This window comes from Melozone crissalis, unplaced genomic scaffold, assembly GCF_028551555.1.
Source record: "Melozone crissalis strain CALT ecotype California unplaced genomic scaffold, PUWL_Pcris_2 ptg000006l_1, whole genome shotgun sequence".
In the NCBI taxonomy this organism is placed as follows: Eukaryota; Metazoa; Chordata; class Aves; order Passeriformes; family Passerellidae; genus Melozone; species Melozone crissalis.
Window position 1 is genome coordinate 46022585 of NW_026535784.1, and position 20393 is coordinate 46042977.

Consider the following 20393-nt stretch of genomic DNA (forward strand, 5'->3'; position numbering starts at 1 on the left):
CTGCTGCCAGATCTTCCACTGCTTATTTCTTGCAGCACAATCTGAAAGAAAGCCTGTTTCCATGCCTGAGCGGGTTTGGACAAAGATAAATCTGAAGGCTGCCTAGTGACTACTATATAAAAATACAAAAAAAAAAAAAAATCTGATGATCTAACCTACAAGGCTTCAGTTATTTGGTATAATTAAGTGGAGAAGATGCCAAGAAAATAATTACCGGAAAGTTTTCTTTTGACAAACTTAGGATAGAAATTTCTCAACAGCTTCAAGGAACTCCATGGATGAGCTAAGCCCTTCCAAGTCCAGCAGATTGCTCTTTTTGTCATGAAAGTGGAATAATTCAGTCTCTTCCTCTTCCAGTTCTTCCTGAAACAGATTGGTCTCTGAGGTAGGAATGATGATGATGCGAGGGACTGCATTGCTAGTCAGAGAATCCACAATTCCATTCACTTGACTTCCTTGAGCTGCCATATGGGAAGTACTTGAGTCTCCACTGGTGACACTGCTGCTATTCAATCTGACAGGCAGAGAAGTTGCTCTCAGGGAGCTGGTCATGAGTGCTCCAGAAGGACTGGGTAGGGCAGGCTGCCCAAGCACCTTCTCCAAAGAACTGGAGGAGAGTGAAACCTGGAGTAGACATAAGATTTAGCATTGTCAGACACCATGGGGCTGTGGAAAAGAGTGTTTGGAATATTCACTGCCTCTAGTCAAATTTTGAGCCACAAGCCAAATTTTCTAAATACTTGAATCATTAACTTGAAGGAAAATCATGATGTGCTAACACATACTGCTTGGAAAGCAGAACATTAAACAGAACAAAATAAGATGCACTCAAATATCAGCAGAGGCTGAAAAGAAGAAAAAAGAAGAAAACAAAAACTCATGGTTGTATCTGACTTATTTAATCATTAATGAAATGGTATTACTTCATTTTTAACAGATCTTACGGTATCAGGGTACTAGATTATTGCACTTCTCTCTCTCTTCTCTCTCTTCTCATGGAAGAGATCTCAGATAAGACTCAAGTACACTTCATTCTTTATTCTCCTAAAGTTTTGTCAACCTTGTGACAATCTCTGTCTCTCCCCAAGGCTCATGATACTACCTAAGGGAAGTTGGTGGCCTTGCATTCACACATTGGAAAGTGCTTCCTCCAAGAAATAAGCAATAAAGACTTTCTTTGCAAACAATTTCTTATCTATTTTGAGAGAATTCCGATTTCTAACTTGGCTCTGATGGCAAGGGCTCTGTGTTCTTTCCATGAGTCTTGTGCACAGTCTGCAATTCAGAATCAATTAAGTAAGCTTTGAAAGTGTCAGTTAATATTCAAATACACAGGCAAGGGAAGGCATAAGTAATTAATTTGGGCTTCTTTAAAAAAAATTACAATCAAGGTGATAAAACCACTGTGTCAGATGGAGAGATAAACTGGAAGTCCCTACTTTCTACGGAAAACCAATATTTAAAGTAAAGTGCAGGTTTTACTTCATCTCCATGTGAATTCCCATAGTTCTGTGTCATTCTACTCCACAAGCAGGAATCATTCATAAATCCCCATTGATAATGATTTCTCCAGCTGCTGTATCTACCAAGTGGAGGGAAGCACACTGGGCTTAAAAAAAGTAGTTTAAATCAGTGTGGCAGAGAAGAAAAGTCCATTCTTCCATATGAATGATAATAATAGAATGAAAAAAATCCAAACTCCAAAACTGCTCCTTCCTGTTTCAAGTGCTGTTTACACTGCAACAGAAGGACAGATTTCTTTTGGATGTGGCTTGGGTAGGCACAACACCCACTTACAAGATTTTTTAATAGCTTTCACATGGGGTAATCCCCTTGAAACAAAACCTGATTGCAGAGGAGACATTTGATCCATCTTCTTTGAAATCAAGTATCCAAACTCCCATTTTAATACTTCCAGAAAAGCCTCTTCACTGCCATGTTAAATTTCCAGGTGTTAGCCTTCATCAAGTTTGTTAGTATCATAACTGAAGTCAGTCATGGGGCTGGATCATATCTTTGTGGCAGCACAGAAAACAGTCACATGCATTTTTATGCTTTGGAATGCACCAAACCTGGGACCCTGACTGGCTTGTCCACAACTGAGTGTTTTTGGAAGTACTCTAATTGGAATTCAGTCAAAGACAATCCAGTGATGCTATTAAAACCTTAAAATAAATATTTTTAAAATGCATTGGTGCTTCTTTAGTGTTTGTTGGAGTTTTTTTTTTAAGGATAAATGAGTGGTCTTATTGTGAAACACTGTAACTGAGCTTGACAAATAAATATTTACTCTGATAGCATGAATAGCGATGCATTGCATTGAGCTACAATGAGCACACAAAGGATCTATATAACACACAGGAGTCTCTGCTGAAAACAGTAAGAGAAGCAAATGAGGCTTTGAACATTCAATGCAAACATTCAGTGTAAATAAACTCCTAGCTCAGTGAATGCCACTGAAAGTGTAAAGGGTTATTTATCAAAGTAATTCAAGAAATGTCTTTCAAAGGCAAAGTATAGCATATGAGCCTTCTTGTAGGCTATACAATTGCTAAACTCCAGATACAGATTTATTTCTTTTATTGCTGAACTGTTCATGCAGACCACCTGAGATTTACTTCCCTTCTCCTTCCTTGCGAGACAGAAAGCCAGTGATTCTCCAGAACCTGGAGACAATATCCTTTGCCACCTGCCTACAACCTTGGACACATTTGGCTGCTGACAGAAGGCACCAAAACTAAGTAAGACATTTGAGCCCATGTTATCTGACACTACATTTGAAGCTGCTGTCTTTTCCTCCAATACTGTTCACAATAGTTACAGGAAAAGAACAAGGTTTCTCAGGACTTGATCTTAATGACATACATGAAAGAGGACAGAGGCATGCGGGAATTGGGTGATGGGATGGCTGGAAATTTTCAGAGCAGTTCCTGCTTTAAACTATGCTGCCTCTAGACAATTACCATCAGATCTGCAAGGGAGCACAGGGGACAGAAGCAGATGCTGTAGCTGCCCAAGGTGTGGGTGTTTGTCTACATGCACTAGAGTAAATAACCCCATGAAAGGGAGCCCCACAAAAATCGGGGTGCTACTCAATCCAGGCACATACAGGGGATTGTAAGCCACATCAGTCTTTCCCTGAGAAGACAGCACTGGTGTATGCCTGACATTGTGACATCCATACAAAAACTCATTTGGAAACTGGTGTTACAATCTGGCAGAAGCTGACTCATGGGTGACCTACTGCTCCATCAGGGAATAGGGTGCTCCTCAATAACAGGGCACCAAACCTCAGTGGTTTGGCCAAGGAGGGTGATGCATCCACAGAGGATGCACTGAGTACTCACCATCTGCTCTTTCAGTGAGGGAAGGGTGGCAGCTGCCAGACTCTCCCACTCTTAGGGAGAAATGGGATTTCTTTCTCATCTTCCCCCTCAACAAAAATAAAGCATTTTAATGTATACTGAAAAGAAGGAAAAGGATGGCTTCTATCATGTCAAAATCTGTTTTGCAGACTTGTCTTTACTCTAAAAGGAGACTGCCACAGTATGGACACAAGGACCATGATGGAAGGAACCAAAGCTGGGGTAGATAAACAGGCAAAGAACGAATCTTCTTCCATCTGATGCTATTGACTATGCCTTAATGCAGATTCAGAGCTATAAGCACAGCTGGCTTTCCAAAAACAGGCAAATATCAGTGAAAAAAGTTAATTAGGCATTACTGGCACTCTCACTTGTCACGCTGAGACATGAAAAAAAAAAAAAAACAACACAAAAAAACCCCAGCAAGTAGAAGGATGATGTTGGAATCACTATAAATAAGCCCCTTATTTCATCTATTTATAAATAATAAATAAATAGATGAAATAGATGGGCAAAGGCTGAATTAGCATTCCAGAGATGATGTCCTGCAGCAAGACTAGCACTATAATGGAGAGTCCTCAGCTGAGACTTTTTTCCATACCTTTGGGGCAGTGGCTGCATCACAGCTGCAGGTCTTTGGGAGCAGGTCTCTTTTCTCTTGTCTCACACCTGTGGAGAAAGAATGACTTCGGCGAGGCTTCAGTTTCTCTTGAGCTGGCTCCACAGGGTCGAGCTCTACATTGCTCCAGGTCTAATCACAAATTGATAAAGGATTTCAGACAGTTGCATCCTTTCTGAAATTCTTGTAAGTTCTCAAACTCTAGCAAAACCCATGCACATTGACAGAAAAGTAAAGCCATTCTAACATAGGTCTCACACTCACAACTCCCGTGGGGAGGGGCTTTATTTTCAGTCTTGTCACTTACCCTGGACTATTTTGCTTGCTGACCAAAAATAAAACTAACTTGGAAATAATGGAAGTTTATTTAAACACCAGAATGTTTTCCACCCTTTTTTATCTCATTGCCTATGCTACACTTATACCTGCAGAGCATGTGAATTCTAAAGATGGGAGCCAATACAATCAATCTGTTTAATATGTCTTGTGGCATTCTGTGTGACCACTAGCTGATACAAAACCCTGGACACGGACAGATCCAAAACCATGTCTGCATACATCCCAGCAGAATATCCAGAATACCAAGGGCTCCTCAATCTGCATGAGCTTGCTGATTCTACAAACCCTCATTAGTACATGGGAGACTGTGGGTGGGCTTTGCTCTAGTTTTCTAAGAGTATGTCAGTAATGAAGCACAAATGGGACATTGCAAAAGTGCTGTTCCCTTTACAGGCTTGGGGTGAGCCTGTCTGTTATCTCTTACTTTGTGGTGACTTTTTGATTATCAATGATGAGATCATTCCACTCCAACACCAGCTTTTAGATACAGACAGAGGCCAGACATTCAGACAGACAGGGTTCCACATAAATGGGAAGATAGTGCATAATTCCTCTGCATCACCTTGCTCATACATCTGTGTGTGGTCACCTGTTTATTTCCCCTTACCTGTTGAATAAAACTCCTTGGATGAAACATTCCTAGACATGAATCACAAATATGTTCGTTCCCTTCACTAACATGTACACAACACACAGAAGAAAATGTTGGTGGCAACAGCTGCATCTTTTACAGTGTTCCTGGTGTCGTTTCTTGACCATCAATGTTTTATAGAAGCATTCCAAAATTTCAGTCAGTCCTGCTGTCATGCCAAAGTCATCAAGCTTAGCTTTTATTTCAGCAGCTGCTGTTTCAGCTAAAACCTCTACAGCTGCTGAACTGAGCTGTCAGTTGCCTCAAAGGACAATTGCCTTTGGCTGCATCAACTCAGCACAGCACAGTGCTGTGCACTGCTAACAGCAGGGGTTTTAAAAGAGACTCCTAAGCCAAAGCTGTACCAAAAGCTGAAGCCTCTTACCCTCATTGTCCTGTCTATTTAAGCAGCTCCCACATCAAAATACATGCAATGACCTGCTAACATGAACAAACCAAAGCCGAGTAGTGACTAATAGTGAGGAACAGAAAGCTTCTTGGATCAGGACGATGCAGCTGAAATTACTTAATTTGGCATCAAACAAAGGAGCAATGGGAGAAAAATTAGGTTTTTATATATAAAGGTATTTATAAAGGTATAAAAGCTATACCTAGAATTTCTAATTTTGTGAGACGTTATTGGTGGCAGTTCTGAGAGGTTTCTGATACCCAAACTGAGGGGGAGCAGCGCAGGTCCCCAGGAGGGCCAGCCCCAGCCCAGACTTTGCTATCTGCCATCCCCCTGAGGAGCCACTTTCCCAGCACCTCTGCAAGCAAGGCCAGCTTCTTGTGACTGAGAGGCTGTGAAGAGTGTCAAGGGATTCTTTGGTTTCTATCTCACTTGGTCACCATCCTTACTGATGCCCGGGGTATGTTCCTACATAGCACCCCACCATGCTCTAGGGGCAGGAGCCTTTCACTCCTCATGGTTAAAATCCAGGTAAAGAAGTCAAAAATTTCCCATCCTACAGAAAATGGACTTATTCTAAAATAATAAGAGAGCTTTTGGATAAGTTATAAAACTTTGGATGGAAGATTTCTTTCTTGTCCTCCAGGCCATCGAGATGCCTAACATAGCCAGTGGTTGGTGACAGGCAGTGCCTGACAATGGCTCTTTTTAGTTCACATTAAAGACTTAATCTGAACATCCTTGGTCCCATCAGGCATCAGAACCACACAGATATGCTGGCCTGAATGCTTTTTATGATTGTAAATCATCATCCATGAACTTCCAGCTTTGCAGAAATGACCTTACATGACCAAAAAATTTAGCTACACTCTCCCCCTTCCCTGTTTCTGTTCTCTAATTTTGAATATGTATTTATACTGTTGCTTATTTAGAGTCTGAGAAATGTTATACTCTTTTTCTTTCATGGAAACAAGAAAAGACTTACAGCTTCTCCAGTAGAAACAGAGGAAACACAAGTGCTCTTGGTCCTGCCAGCAAGAGAGTGGTGGCTGCAGAGAGAGGTCCTGAAGGATGACTCATTTATGGATCCCCTCAGGAGGTCATTCTTTGATATTCGTATCAGGAACCTCAAGCAGGGAACAGCTTTGTGGATGGTTTTCCTGAGGGAAAATGTGAGAAGAAAAAAAAAGCCAAACCTGTCACACTGAAGACACGTCTTTGAAATTCATTCGGCGCAAATGCTGTCTCTTTCCATCACATCAACATAGCTTCTGTTTTGATTAAGGGGGTCTTAAAGATTACATGCAAACAGCACAGTAGCTGGTGCAAACAACTCAACATGCAGTAAAGAAAATAACAGGTCCTACAAAACAAAACACACACAGAGGAGCTGCAGAGGTAAGTGATAAGAATTTAAAATATCTTGAAGAGCATGATTGCATATGGTTTATTTAAAATGCTAACCCAGAAAATTTCAGGCTAGTTGGTACAAAGGTCTTCACTGTGCAAGGCACAGAATGAGTGGAAACAAGGGAAGAGGAAGCGGGCCAGAAGAATCAGATGTTGTTAATTATTTGTATCACGACAGCTAACGTAAACTCCTATTGAAAATTAACACTGTACAAGCATTGAGGAGAAGGATGGTCTAGAGCCCAAATCTGCCTTATTCATTAAATAATAATCTCAGTCATGATTGTGTGAGTCTATTTCTCTTGACCCCAACTGTGCCCCTACATGGAGCAGAAGTGTCCAAGAGCCTCCCCAAGGCAATGCCAGCTGGCCTTTCTCTTCACAGGGCAATGCTAGTCAGAATGCTTCATTTGCTGTAACACCTCCTCAGCACTTCCCAATCCATTATTTAAGCCAAACAGATGAAGCTAATGGGGACAAAAAAAATAAATGAACAGGTCAAAAAGTGAGGTAGCAACAAGGCATATGGCAAGGAACTGATGCAGGGGATCACTGGGGGATGTCAGTACATTGACTTTACACTGAGATGCAGGTCAAGCAGATGTATGTTGCAAAGTCTTTTGCTTCTATAGTTACCAAGGCTGTTGAATAATCAGGACATTTAAAATCATCATTTCTATTCTCACAAAAGATCACTCATGTTAAAATTTAGGAGACATGATTCTGGCATCATAAAATGAGGTCACTTGCTTGTGATCCAAAAAAGAAACCAACCACCACCAAACCTCAATATTTGGCATCATCACCATGCTCTGAATAGTTCTGCCTCTCTTTCCTCTGTAGTTTCAAAGGCAAGTGAACAGCAGCTCTGTGTTTGCTCTGGAGATGAGGACTGGAAAAAGCTGCCTGCACCATCATTCCTGATCCTGCCCAGATGCCTGTCGGTGACCAGGCAGGGCTCACTGAACAGCTTGGGGCAGAAAGCTGCTCACATGGTGCTGGGTAAAAAAAGATGGTTAATACTGTGCACAAAATAAAGGGCCCTGAGAAATGGTTTACAGGACATGAGAAAATGTCAAGCCCCCATGAATTTCCTTTCAGGCTGAAGATGTCAGTCTGGTGCTGAAAAGCAGCTGCCAGCTTTTATCCCCAACTAAGCTGAACTACTTTCCTCTGACAAGTTCAAATTCATGGTATGTAAAACACACCATCCCATTTATTAAATGGGGTTCGGCACAGAGGTCTCCTAATGATGGAGATGCAGGAAATACATGTCTGATGGTGAATTTTCAAGGAAAACATATGAACATTTCTGAGGGTCTTGAGGGACCAGAATTTCTATTTCACTAATATTTGGGAGGAGTATTGAGGGACATTTTTCTGGTTGGGATGAAAGTACAGATTTTGAAGGGAGTTTTAATATTGTAAGTGTGAAAAAAAAGCATAAACTGAGGTACTTATTTAATGATATTCCTATAATCTGAAATAAAAGAGTCACCTAAAGTGACTCTTAAATAGTAAGAGTAATATAGTAATTGCAAGCAACTTTAAAAAAAATACTGCAACTCAAAGTTATTTGTGATTACTCATTATTTATGATGTAGGAGTTTTGAACCAATATTTTTTGTGCAATTCTGCTTTGCCTGGGAGCCAGCTGGAAACAAGGAGCTGCAGAATTTCCTGTTTGCTATGAAAGAATGACTCCAAAACCTAAAACTTCCAAAATGTAAGGGAGTTTCTGCAATAACTCCAACACAGCAATGTGTTAGAGTTCTTGTGGAACACAGAGACAACACACAAGTTGTTAAAGATGTGACAGCTTTCTTCCCCACAAAGAGCATTTCACAAATTAAAACTTTGAGTACATTCCTCACTTACATTTATTTGCTCCTGTGAGTCCTGTTAAGGAGAGGTGTTATTCTCCTTTCTGTGAGTAGGGAATGAGTGGGCAGGGGGGTGGGTAGGTGAGGAGGAATATAACAAACTCTCAAACCAGTTTTTAGAAGCCAAGTGCTAGCACAAAGGTCACTGTAACATTTTGAGTTACATTCACTATAATGTACTTTTTTTTTCCTCCATTGTTTAAGGTAAGGAAACCCCACAAAAAGGCTTGGTTTTGTTGGGATTTTAAGATGTGCAGTGTTAAGAATTCTCTGTGCAAAAAAGCATCTTGTTTTGCTCAGGGATTGAGCTGGATCTGAACACTCTTGATCCTGATTTCTGGATGCCTCTTTCTAGAAAGATTTGGAAAATAACTTAGATGTAATTTGGTTCAGTAGTTCCAATATAAAATGACAAATGATTCCCTGCTCAAACCCTTAACCCTTTGGCCTGAACAGACTGGCCTATTTTTCTGTGCTTGAATAAATTACTTTCAAGGCATAACGTGAATAATTAGAAGATTTGGAAATTATCCAGAAACAATAACCTTAACATATATCTATTCATTATTCACTGTTGAAGCAAAATTGGTCCTGCCAACATATTTTTACCAACTGACTTATTAGTGTACTGTAAGGTTTTTTCAGTTTTGAAACTGCATACTTGATTCACCACAAGGGGCCCAACGTTACTTCTTTTCCTGACTGGATCGCTCCCAAATGCATGAAATGTCTTCACAAATCCATAAAAATTTCTCTTGTTGATGTGTCTGGAAATACAGATTAGAAAGCAGGGAAAAAATATAACAAGATAAAAACAAGATACTTATAAAGAAAATGTCTGAAAGCTTGTTGTGGACTCCAGTCTTTTCCTTAACAGTCTTAAGAAGCCACTGCTGATAGGAAAAAGTCTGACTGAAGCAGTTCACTGCCACAGAGCCATGGGATGGAAGGGTGTGGGATGGAAGGGATCTTGAAGGAACCTCAAAGACCATCCAGTTCCAAGCTGATGCCATGGGGAGGGACACCTTCCACTAGACCAGATTGCTCAAAGCACTATCCAACCTGACCTTGAATACTTCCAGGGAACCATCCACAGCTTCTCTGGGCAACCTGTTACTTTCAAAAATAATAATCTGAACACAGTAACTTTTTGTTTCTGAACAAAATATTGTTCAGAAACAAATAATGGGTCCTAAACACAGCAGACAGCCATCAAAACTTCTCATTGAACTTTTGCAACCAAACTGAGCATTCTCCAACTCTAAACTAAAATGCTCTGCAGACTTCAAAAAACTCAGATGGTTTTTGGAGGATGCAAAAAGGCGTTAGTTATAATAGCAGACATTTTCAAACAAAATATGTCTCCAAAATGGAGAAATAGGGATTTGAAAGATGAACCACTTGGTGGATGAGGAGCTGTCTGGGTGGTCCTGCCCAAAGAGTTGTGGTCAGTGGCTCAGTGGCCCAAAGGTGGAGCTCAGTGAGAGTGGTGACCTCAGGGGTGGGTGTTGGGGCCAGCCCTGTTTAACATCGCTGTCGGTGACAGGGACAGTGGGATTGGGAGCACCCTCAGCAGGTTTGGTGATGACACCAAGCTGTGGGGTGTGGCTGCCACCCTGAAGGGAGGGATGGCATCAAGAGGGACCTGGACAGGCTGGAGAGGGGAGCCCACAGGAACCTCAGGAAGTTCAACAAGGCCAAGTGCAAGTGCTCTGTGTGGGTCAGGGCAATCCCAAGCACAAACACAGGCTGGGCAGAGCATGGACTGGGAGCAGCCCTGCCCAGAAGGACTTGGGGGTGCTGGTGGGTGAGAGGCTGGGCATGACCCAGCCAGGGGAACTCACAGCCCAGAGAGCCAAACGTGTCCTGGATCATGTCCTCATCCAAAGCAGCGTGGGCAGCAGGGCAGGGAGGGGATTCTGCCCCTCTGCTCTGCTGAGACCCCACCTGCAGGGCTGCACCAGCTCTCGGGTCCCAGCACAGGTAGGACATGGACCTGTAGCAGCAAGTCCAGTGGAGGCTGTGAAGATAACCAAATGCTGGAGCACCTCTCCTCTGCAGATAGGCTGAGGGAGTTGGGCTGATCAGCCAGGAGAAGAGAAGAGAAGGCTCTGGATACACCTTACAGCACTTTCCAGTACCTGAATGAGGGCTACAGGAAAGCTGAAGAAGTATTTCTCACAAGGGCATGTAGGGATAGGACAGGGGAGAATGGCTTTAAACTGAAAGAGGGAAGGTTTAGATTGGATATTAGGAAGAAAGTTACTGTGATGCTGGTGAGGATCAGGAACAGGCTGCCTAAAGAAGCTGTGGATATCCCATCCCTGGAAATGTTCAAGGCCAGGTTGGATGGGGTTTTGCACAACCTGGTCTTCTGGAAGGTGTTCCTCCCTGTGGCAGGTGGTGAGAACGTGATGATACTTAAGGTGCCTTCCAACCCAAACCATTCTATGATTCTATAGAGTCATAGGGTGAAAGGTTTTCACCCTTTTTCAGTGCGTTTCGACCAGCCTTCTGAGAAACCTTCACTTTTCTTACAACCACACTGTCATGCATCAGACATCCTAAGCAATGAACTCAATTTCCAGATCCCAAGTGCTGAGTTGTCAGGCAATGGAATTCACCAGCTTTTCCACTTCTTGGGTGAAACACGCCTCATACCAATGACTAACCCTGCCATCTAGTGGTATTTATACATTTATCACATTTCCTACCATGGCATCCCTGTGTTTTCTCAGAACTTACGACACAGCATCACTTTGTGGTAGCTACACTTTGAAAGACTTGCAAAAAATTCTACAGGTATGTAGGATAGCAGTTCTGTAACAAGTATATCCCCTTGGTATAATAAAGTATTTTTTGCTGCCAGTGTCCCAAAATTTTTTGTGAAAAAATGCTTCAGAAAAACAAACCTTGCACATATGCATATATAGCTGCTTAAATTGGTAAGGATGTGAATTTTGGAGCCTCGCTGGTTGGAATTTTTTCTCTAGACAGTTCTCTGTATTGGCTGTCTCTTGTATGATGAAAGATGACCTGAGCATCATCATCTCCTCCTGTCAGTCATGGTGTTGTGCAGCCCCACAGGGCAGAGCAGGACTCTTGAGGGAGAGGAAAGGTGAAGGGAGGGACTGCTCTCTTTTGGCCACTCTCCAGGCCATATCTGGAGCTGCCATGTACCAGCTGGGTCTGACCACTGGGAGCCCATCATAGCCTGGTCAGCACAGGAACATAGAACATGCAGTGCACAGGTGAGGCTGAAGGAACGAGGGTAGTTTGTTATGTGTAAAAGATCCACATTTGCATGTACAGTTATACACATACCTATATATTTACTGTACCTGTATCTTGGGTGAATTATTGCATAAATGATGGGGTTGTAGATTGCAGAAGCTTTGGCAATAACTGCTGGCACAGATTTGGAATATGGTGTTAGGCTGTTGCCTCGACTAAAACAAAGCAAAAACATTACACACAGCTATGCCATGGATTACATAGATACTACATTACTAAAACATTACTCTTTAAAATTGGTTTTGTACTATTATCTTTTTGTAGGAAATACACCTGTAAAGTTGACTCATTCCAGTGATTTCTTTGCTCAGAGGAAAGGTTTGAATTTGACAGCACGTACTTGGTTTCATTCTTTTAAAGAAGACCAAAGACACGCAGCAAGTAATTTTGGGATTACTAGGAACAAAATAATCACCTTCCCTGTTTCTGCAGTAGACAAAAATGAAGAAACCCAAAACCCCAACAAAAGAACTCCCAGTGTGGCTATCTGGGAAAAGTGAATGGTGATAGAAAAGAAAACAGAATCAAACCTAAAAAATCTTGCAGCAGCAGCATGTGTGCTGCACAATAATGTGTGTCAGTGACTCAGTTCTGAACACTGCAGAAGCAAGAGAGGACTGGAAGTGGTTTGAAACCAATATTCCCCTTCAGACTTTAAGCTCCCACAGTCAGTCAGGTGTGACCAATGTCAGTGCAGCATAAGCACAGTCAATATCATGGTATCACAGAACGGTTTGGGTTGGAAGACACCTTAAAGATCATCCAGCCCAACCTCTCTGCCATGGGCAAGGACATCTTTCACTAGATGAGCTTGCTCAAGGCCCCATCCAAACTGGCCTTGAAGAGTAGAACATGCATTGACAAAACACCAGGTCCCTTTGGAGCAGAAAATGGGTGGAGGAGACAACAGCGTATGGAAGGAAGGAGGGTACTAGGAGATAAAGGAGGTAACTCCTCCATTTTATGCAAAGAAAGTATCATGTGGGAGAGAAAACATTGTGTACCAAATATTAAGACTAAAAAGTCATAATAGTTGCAAAATGCATAGACAAATAATCCCTTTTCTGCTTTATTCACAAGGATATATGACTAATAAATATCACCTCTAATGCAGTAATTATTTAAGACCCATTTAAAAAGAAGATTTGCCTCATGTGGATGATAGTAGTAATCTTATTTGCTTAACCCCTGCTGCTTGGATTGTTCTTCCACTTACCCTGCCCAGGCAATTAAGGTGACACAAGCATATGGAGACCAGGACAAGACAAACACAATGATGACTACAAAAGCAATTTTTGCCAGCTTCCACTCATTCTTCATGGACTGAGAGAGGTAGGATTTCCGGCTGCAGGACCCCAGCTTTTCAACATCTCTGTAAGGGGGGAAAAATAAAGATATTTCAGCAGGACAATGAAAAAAGCAATATCTCTAATATGTTCTCAGCAACATGCAAAAGGAAGAAAATTTCTTATTTCACCTCTCTAACTGTTTTTTTCTCCTCTGATATCTGAAAACCCTAGAAAGTAATTAATGTAGTTGCAAGTGTTATGTTTGCCTGTGAGACTGAGCCAGAATCCCTGGGACAATAGGACAGGACTGCTGTGTCTTTCTCCCTAACACAAGGAGGGTTTCAGGTTGCAAAGATACAGAAATTGATATCTCTTGCCCTGTGCTGCTTTTAGAGGTGCAGCAAGAAAAGGCACAGCTGGATGGCAAAATCAACTCTTATGTCTTTTCCTTTTCAAGGTAGGAACAGCTTGCAGAAATTCCAATTCATGAGGTAACACATACTGGAATACCCTGACAGCTTTGAGAAATCTGTCCCAAACACTTGCAAGGACATTTTTACATACCTCCGGATTTATTTATTCAAGAGTATTTTCAGTGGGAGGTACAACAGGCAGTCCTAATATTTTTGTTATGAAAAATCAAATTCTTTTCTCACACCAAACACCCCACATTTTATTTTAAATGTTTTATATAGGTAGGCATTTTATATTCTTTAGCTTAGAAATAACAAATTTTACATATCAGTGTTGTTAAATGGAGATATATTTCAGGCTGAAGACATTAATTACCAGCCAGAAGGGTAACAAAGTCCCTGCTGGCACACTGTAAAAATAGAACAGAATCAAACAAACACAGAATGGCCTGGGTTGGAAGGGAGCATAAAGATCATCTAGTCCCAATGCCTGCCATGACCAGGGGCACCTTCAGCTAGACCAGGGTGCTCAAAGCTCCATCCAGCCTGGCCTTGCAAAAGGCATAGACAAACCTTATGTCCACTGTGCTCCATGGGTGTACAAAGCACCATTATTTTAAGGATGCATTCCTTTGCTCGCTATCAAGTATACATACACAAAGCACAATGAAAACCAAGACAAGGCCAAAAATAGAGGTCAGAAAGAACTTCATTTTAGGCATATATGTTTTTATAAAAGTGGAATTTAGGCTTATGAAGCCAAATGATTTCAGCAAGTGCCTGCACACAGGAGCAGAGAAAAGCCATCAGAACTGATGACACAGTTGAGCAGCAGGAAGGACTCACAGCACCAGCTAGTGTTGGATTGGACCAAAGATAAGCCATGTGCTCATTAGCACAAAAATAACCAAAAGAATGATGTTAGTTTACAGATCTAACACCCTGCTGATTTTTCATTTCAAATACAGGCAAAAAATTTTTTGGGAAAAATATATTAGCAAGCATAGCCAAGTATTGTGCATCTAGTTGTGATGCTTGAGTGAAGCACAATGGTTTTTGGGATGCTTGTCTTAAATAAAACTGTCAAAAAATATGAGGACTGTTTTGTTTACAGAGCTGCTCAAAGACAGATGATTCTCCCATTGCAACATGTTTTTTATTATCCCTTGAGGCTGAAAACTGCTGGAATACACAAGGACATTGTTTCTTGTAGTGCAAATCTGAAATGCAAATAACTCAATCCAAGTGTCTGACGTACTAATAATTACTATAGTGGAATAAAATTAGAACCACCAGAGACTTGTTTTTCTCTGAAATTCATACATCCATTCCAGTTTTAAATTGGCAAAAAATAGTTCTCCTGTTACAGCTGTCAATTTCAATTCAGACTAATTTTTAATCCAGATTTTTCTGCAGCTAAAGAAACTGAGAAAATCTCTTGTTACACAAAAAGGGATATGTACTTCTTTCAGCTAGATTGCTTACCTGCCAGTACGCCTTATGGCCAGGAACATCGATAAATAGCAGTGGAATATTATTACCAGGGGGATAAAAAACACACAGCAGCATAAAATCATGGTGTAGCTTCTGTTTGCAGGGGAGTAGGTTACATAGTCCCATGTGCAGGATATCATCAGGCCCTCAGGCACATAGGAACCTATGGAATACATGGAACACATTATTCACACACGCACCCAAAGTTAGAGCAGGTGCTGATCCAGCCACTAAGTGATTGAAATAAACCCTGTCTGTGGGTTTATCTGTGGTCTTCAAGTGCCAGCCAAAGTAGGCATCATATATGAGGTCTGAGAAGTGAGTGCCCACACAGAGAGGAGGTCCTGGCTACAGAACTCTAAGGAAGGTACACACCTAATACTCTATGTGCAGGTTGTTCTGCTTTAACACACCCTGGGTGCAGGGGGGCAGAGGGTTCGTGCAATGCAGTAGGTGCAGATGTGTGCTTCGATAACAAACCATCAGATGGTGGCAGGGCATCCTCATGATGACTGATAAGAGAACTCATTTTTTTACACCCCAAGCAAGACTAAAAAGGGCACACAGGGAATGCCTGGAGAGAGAGAGCAGACAACATACTCCAGCCGAGGAGCGGAGCCACGCTCCATCCCAGCGAGTAGAGCCACACCAGGGCGATGATCTGCACGGTGCGTCTCTTGGAAGTCCACTGGATGGACTGCAAGGGCTTTGTGATCACCAGGTAGCGGTCCACAGAGATGGCCAGCAGAGTCATCATTGAGGTTATCCCAAAGAGAGCCCCACAGAAAGCATACAGGTTACAGCCTGGAGAAGGAAATGGCAATGTCAGGGGCTTTCTTGAAAAGAGCCATGCTTTCTCTCAGAGCTCATCGTAATAAATCTCCCTGTTTTTTCCCTGCTCAGGTCTTCTCTCTCAATAGAAGCATTTTTCTCAGCTTCACATTTTCATAGTTAGTGTTTATTAGAAAAGCATAAATATACATAAAATACAAATATATGTATTTAAACGAGTCCTACTTCACTGCAGGCTGCAACTGGGAATGTTTTGTCAATGGAAAACTGCCTCAAAGAAAATCCAATCTAATTAAAGTTATATTTTCCTGGACTGTTGCCCAATATATCGATCTTTACATGCTGCAGCAGACATCTGTCTATTAATGATGGATGGGTGGTTCAAAAAATTACTTTGGTTTATGTGGCATAAAAATGCAGAAATGGTTTGAATTTGATGACTGAGAGACCAACTGTAAAACATAGTTCCAACTCCCATATTTAATGGCAGTACTTTTTAAAAGAACTGACATTTTTTACATGAAACAGGCCTCTTAACCCCCTCTGCATTCAGGCACTGCACTACCAGATGGAAAAAGTTACACTGAATTTAATGGAGCAACCTGTGGAAAGATCATCCATTTTTTGAAATCTTGCATTGGCCCATGTGGTTATAAACAAGACCCCACCAGGATTGACAGGCAGCAAAAACACCAGATCCAACCTTATAGCAGAATTCTACAGTCTATACAAGTAACTTGCAACCAAGGATCAAATCCTACTCAACCCAGATCAAATGCTTCATTTGTGACAGCATAGTAATTTGCACTGATTTTATCTAAGGGGATAAGCAAGACTAAAAATATCTTCAAACTAAGGCAGAGTCCCTTCTGTGCTGCTGAACAGTACATGGTCTCTGGACTTGCTCCACCACTGTACAGCCACCAGTGGGTGCAAGTTTTCATCCATAAATGATGAGGAGCAGCAACCAGCATTGAGCCTTCTGAGGTTCTTGCTATACCCACATCTCAGCCTTAATTTCAGCACAGATCACCTTTTCTTTCTTTCAGTCAGAATAAAAGGAGCTTGAATTTGCCGAGTCCTCAAATTAAGGACTGTTATTTAAATCTCTTAATTAAATATGAGATTCCTAGAAGCATATATATCAACATACATTTCTAAATAAATGTATTAACTATCAGAAAAAAATATTTACAACTTACTAAAACTTTTCTACCTATTTTCAGTCATAATACCTCCCTTACAAGCTAAAGGGTGACATGATTACATGTGAATCTTGACTCCTTCCTTTCCAAAATATGTAAGATAAAAGAATCACAGCTGTAATACCAAACATGTGACATCACACTGACTGACGATGTTTGGGGTTGACTAAAGAGATTTGTGCTGCTCCAGCCATGGCACAAGCCAAGGCTATTGTGGCTGAAACAGGGTGCAGGCAGCACAAAGCTGGTGAGGTGTGAATTAGTGGTGAAAAGTACCTATGTCTCCAAGTATCCATTCTCTGTGCAAGCTGTTGACAAAGCACATGGGTGCCTGAGAAGCCGACATCAGGAAGTCGCTCACAGCTAAATTCATTATAAAGTAGTTTTGGGGAGTCCTCAGCTTCTTGTTGCTTAAAAACATGAGAAATACATAGTTTTAAAAAGACAAAGTGGAAAGTTATAAAGTTACTTTGCTTACTAGCAAAAACAAATACTGTCCAGGTTGAAATCAATGGTTACTTGCAGTGAATCAATTGCTAATCATCAGTCAATTACTGCAGCTACAGCTGTAGTCATTTCAAAATGATTGAAAAGACCAGGAGCCATAAAATAGATTGTTTCCTCTTCAAGCTAAGGAGAGTTTCAGCTGTCTTGATAAATATGGATTTGTTCAGAAGAGCAGTTCCCTAGGAGTGCTGTGATATTGATTGTGCCTTGGACTGTGCATGAGGAACATCTGAAGAAAGTTACAGAGCCAAAGGATCTGCTTCTGGTGACATTTTAAAAACTGCTGATCTGAGGTGGTGTGTTGACACAGTTGGCCTGAAGTGGTTGACACGCCACTAGCTAAATGACCTTTTGCAAAGTGCTACAGCACAAGCAGAGCACACAGAGATTTGGAGAAAGTGCTTTTGCTTATATACATCTCGTAAGAGAGAATGAAACCTATCAGTTGCAGATGAACAGGCAACATTAAACACCACAGCAAGGAGTGTGGAAGCAGAGGTCTCCAAGCAAAGCTTATCCAAGGAAAACAACTGAGACCTTTCTGATGTGCTTTGCAATATCGATATTTGCAGCTACCATTAATTTCTTTCCTCGTGCTGATAAATACTGAAAAAGAAAGTGAGAAAGCCATCTTAGTGCTGCTGCAATTCTATTAAATTCTTGGGTCTCATAACTGTCTGCAAAAACAAGGTAAGAGAGGGTGCAGAGTTCATACATTCCCAGGTGCTAATCTGCCCATGCAGATATTCCTACTTTGACAATTTAATGCTTTTATTACACCAGATGAACCGCACACATTTCAAGAAAAATACAGAGCTTGTGCTGCATTTTAAAAAGTCATGAAGGTACCTACAGTTGTGGGAATTAATGTTCTCTAAATCACATTAGAAGCCGGTTATTCAAAATAACTAATGTATTTGTCTTAAACATTAAAGAATAGGAAATCAATGCTTGGTTCATAACCCCACTGGTGTCTCTAGCATTGTAAGGCCCTGCTGCATCACCACGCATAATGACAGCAAGCAGTGAATGCAGAGGATTTTGAAATCCATCATCGCATTGTGGGACAGAGGGCAAATGTTTCCCTTTTCCATGAGATTTTTGCATACTCTAGCTGCAGTAGCTTTGGCTGCATATTTCTCTGCCAAGAAAGCACACAAACTGATAGAAATCCGATGATCTGCCTGAAGCAGGAAATACACTGGCGGCATGAGCTCATTTCATGTAGCAGATTCCCTTCTTGGTCCTTTCAGGACCACTGGGCTCCTGGGAAGAGTGTCACTGTTTGACAAGTACTTGTGCAAATGCTACAGGGTAAGTGAAGAAGTCTACAGCTGCAAGACTGTCGTTTCTATCAATAGAAGTATTAAACCATTCTTTAAACTTTCAATTGGAAATTGTTTAGAGAACAATTTTTTTCTCATTTTATTTGATTCTTTAAACCATCAGGAATTTACACTGAGGTTGTCAATGATGCACATGGCTGTGTTTTCATCCGTGTAGGGTTGCCTTCTCCTCTCTTTCCCCTCTTATTTGTTGCCATTAGATTTCACCCTAGTGGAAAGCAATGCAGAAATCTGCACATGGGCACAGGTGAAACTCAAGACCACTCAGATCAACCACAAAAGGAATTTTTGTACCTGTAAAATGCGTAGAGGACTAGGAGGTTTCCAATGATGCCGATGGAGCCAATAATGAGCACACACGTTCCTACGGTGTAAAGAACATGGCCAGGGATCTCTGCCTTGGTCACAGTGTGTGGCTGGGTACTCATGGTCAAACCCTGAATGGAAAACAGAGGAAAGGAAAGATTAGCCCATTTGGGACCCTTAGTCCATGGAACACATGCTCAGGCTGTTGGCATTCACTTCCATAGCTCATGCAAATGAAATGCACGCTTCTGAGTTGTTTTCACATCCCTTGTAATCAAATTTCCCTCAGGTAACTTTCATAATTTTGACAGTAGACACTTATCTTAAGAAAAGAGCAACAAAGAAAGCAGACTGGAAAAGACAACTAAGGAAGTGATGATGATGATGTGAAAAAGGCAAAGAAGCATGAGCATAAAACTCGTTCTGGGAAACTGCTGCACTCTGGGGCACAGAGCTGGCTGACAACACAGACTGGCAGCAAGAAATAACTTGTCACAGTTTGTTTTTTTCAGGAACAATGATAACAAATCCCACACTTACAAACATTAAATCCCCCGGTCTCCCCAGGTTCACTGTACACTAACTGAGTACTACAAAACCTGGGAATTCTCCATGCAGAAGAGAGAAGATGAGAGGTATAATAGCAGCACTAGCATTGCCTGTGCAAGAAAACATACATTAAAGAGTCTTGACATCTCTTTCACTGCCCTGTATCTTCAGGATATGAATAGGCTCCCTCTGTATTTTTTTTTTAAATCAAATTCAGATTTATCACTGGCTACATTCAGCAGCAAGGCAGCCTACAGCTAATTCACTCAGCTCACATTAGCATTAGCCATGAGAAGAGTCCAAATTGCCTCATGGAGATTCTTATTTACCAAGTTACAAGCAGCTAAGCCTCACACTTGCCATCAGACCTGGAGAGCTGAGTTAAAGGTGTGTGATATCTTGCCACAGCTGGGCACCAGCTTCACTTCATCCCCTTTCTCCACTGCACAGCCCAGCAATGTGTAGAGTGTGTGATAAGGCTGATTTTGGCCAGTGAGAGAGGAGTTGGGTGACAGAATAGGTTAATATGATAACTATGTGAT

At 41.5% G+C, this 20393-nt stretch overlaps 1 protein-coding gene across 1 annotated transcript; it reads right to left on the reverse strand.

Annotated features, from left to right (window-relative positions):
- Nucleotides 1-237: 237 nt before the first annotated feature.
- LOC128950792 (melanopsin-like) lies at nt 238-19424 on the reverse strand. Its single transcript, XM_054295758.1, has 9 exons — nt 19291-19424; nt 17420-17553; nt 15747-15950; nt 15138-15309; nt 13167-13322; nt 11998-12105; nt 6349-6523; nt 3967-4116; nt 238-624 (listed from the first exon to the last, which is right to left on the reverse strand). Exons 1-9 carry the CDS (start codon nt 19422-19424, stop codon nt 238-240), a joined length of 1620 nt encoding a protein of 539 aa, XP_054151733.1.
- Between the last annotated feature and the right edge of the window lie 969 nt (nt 19425-20393).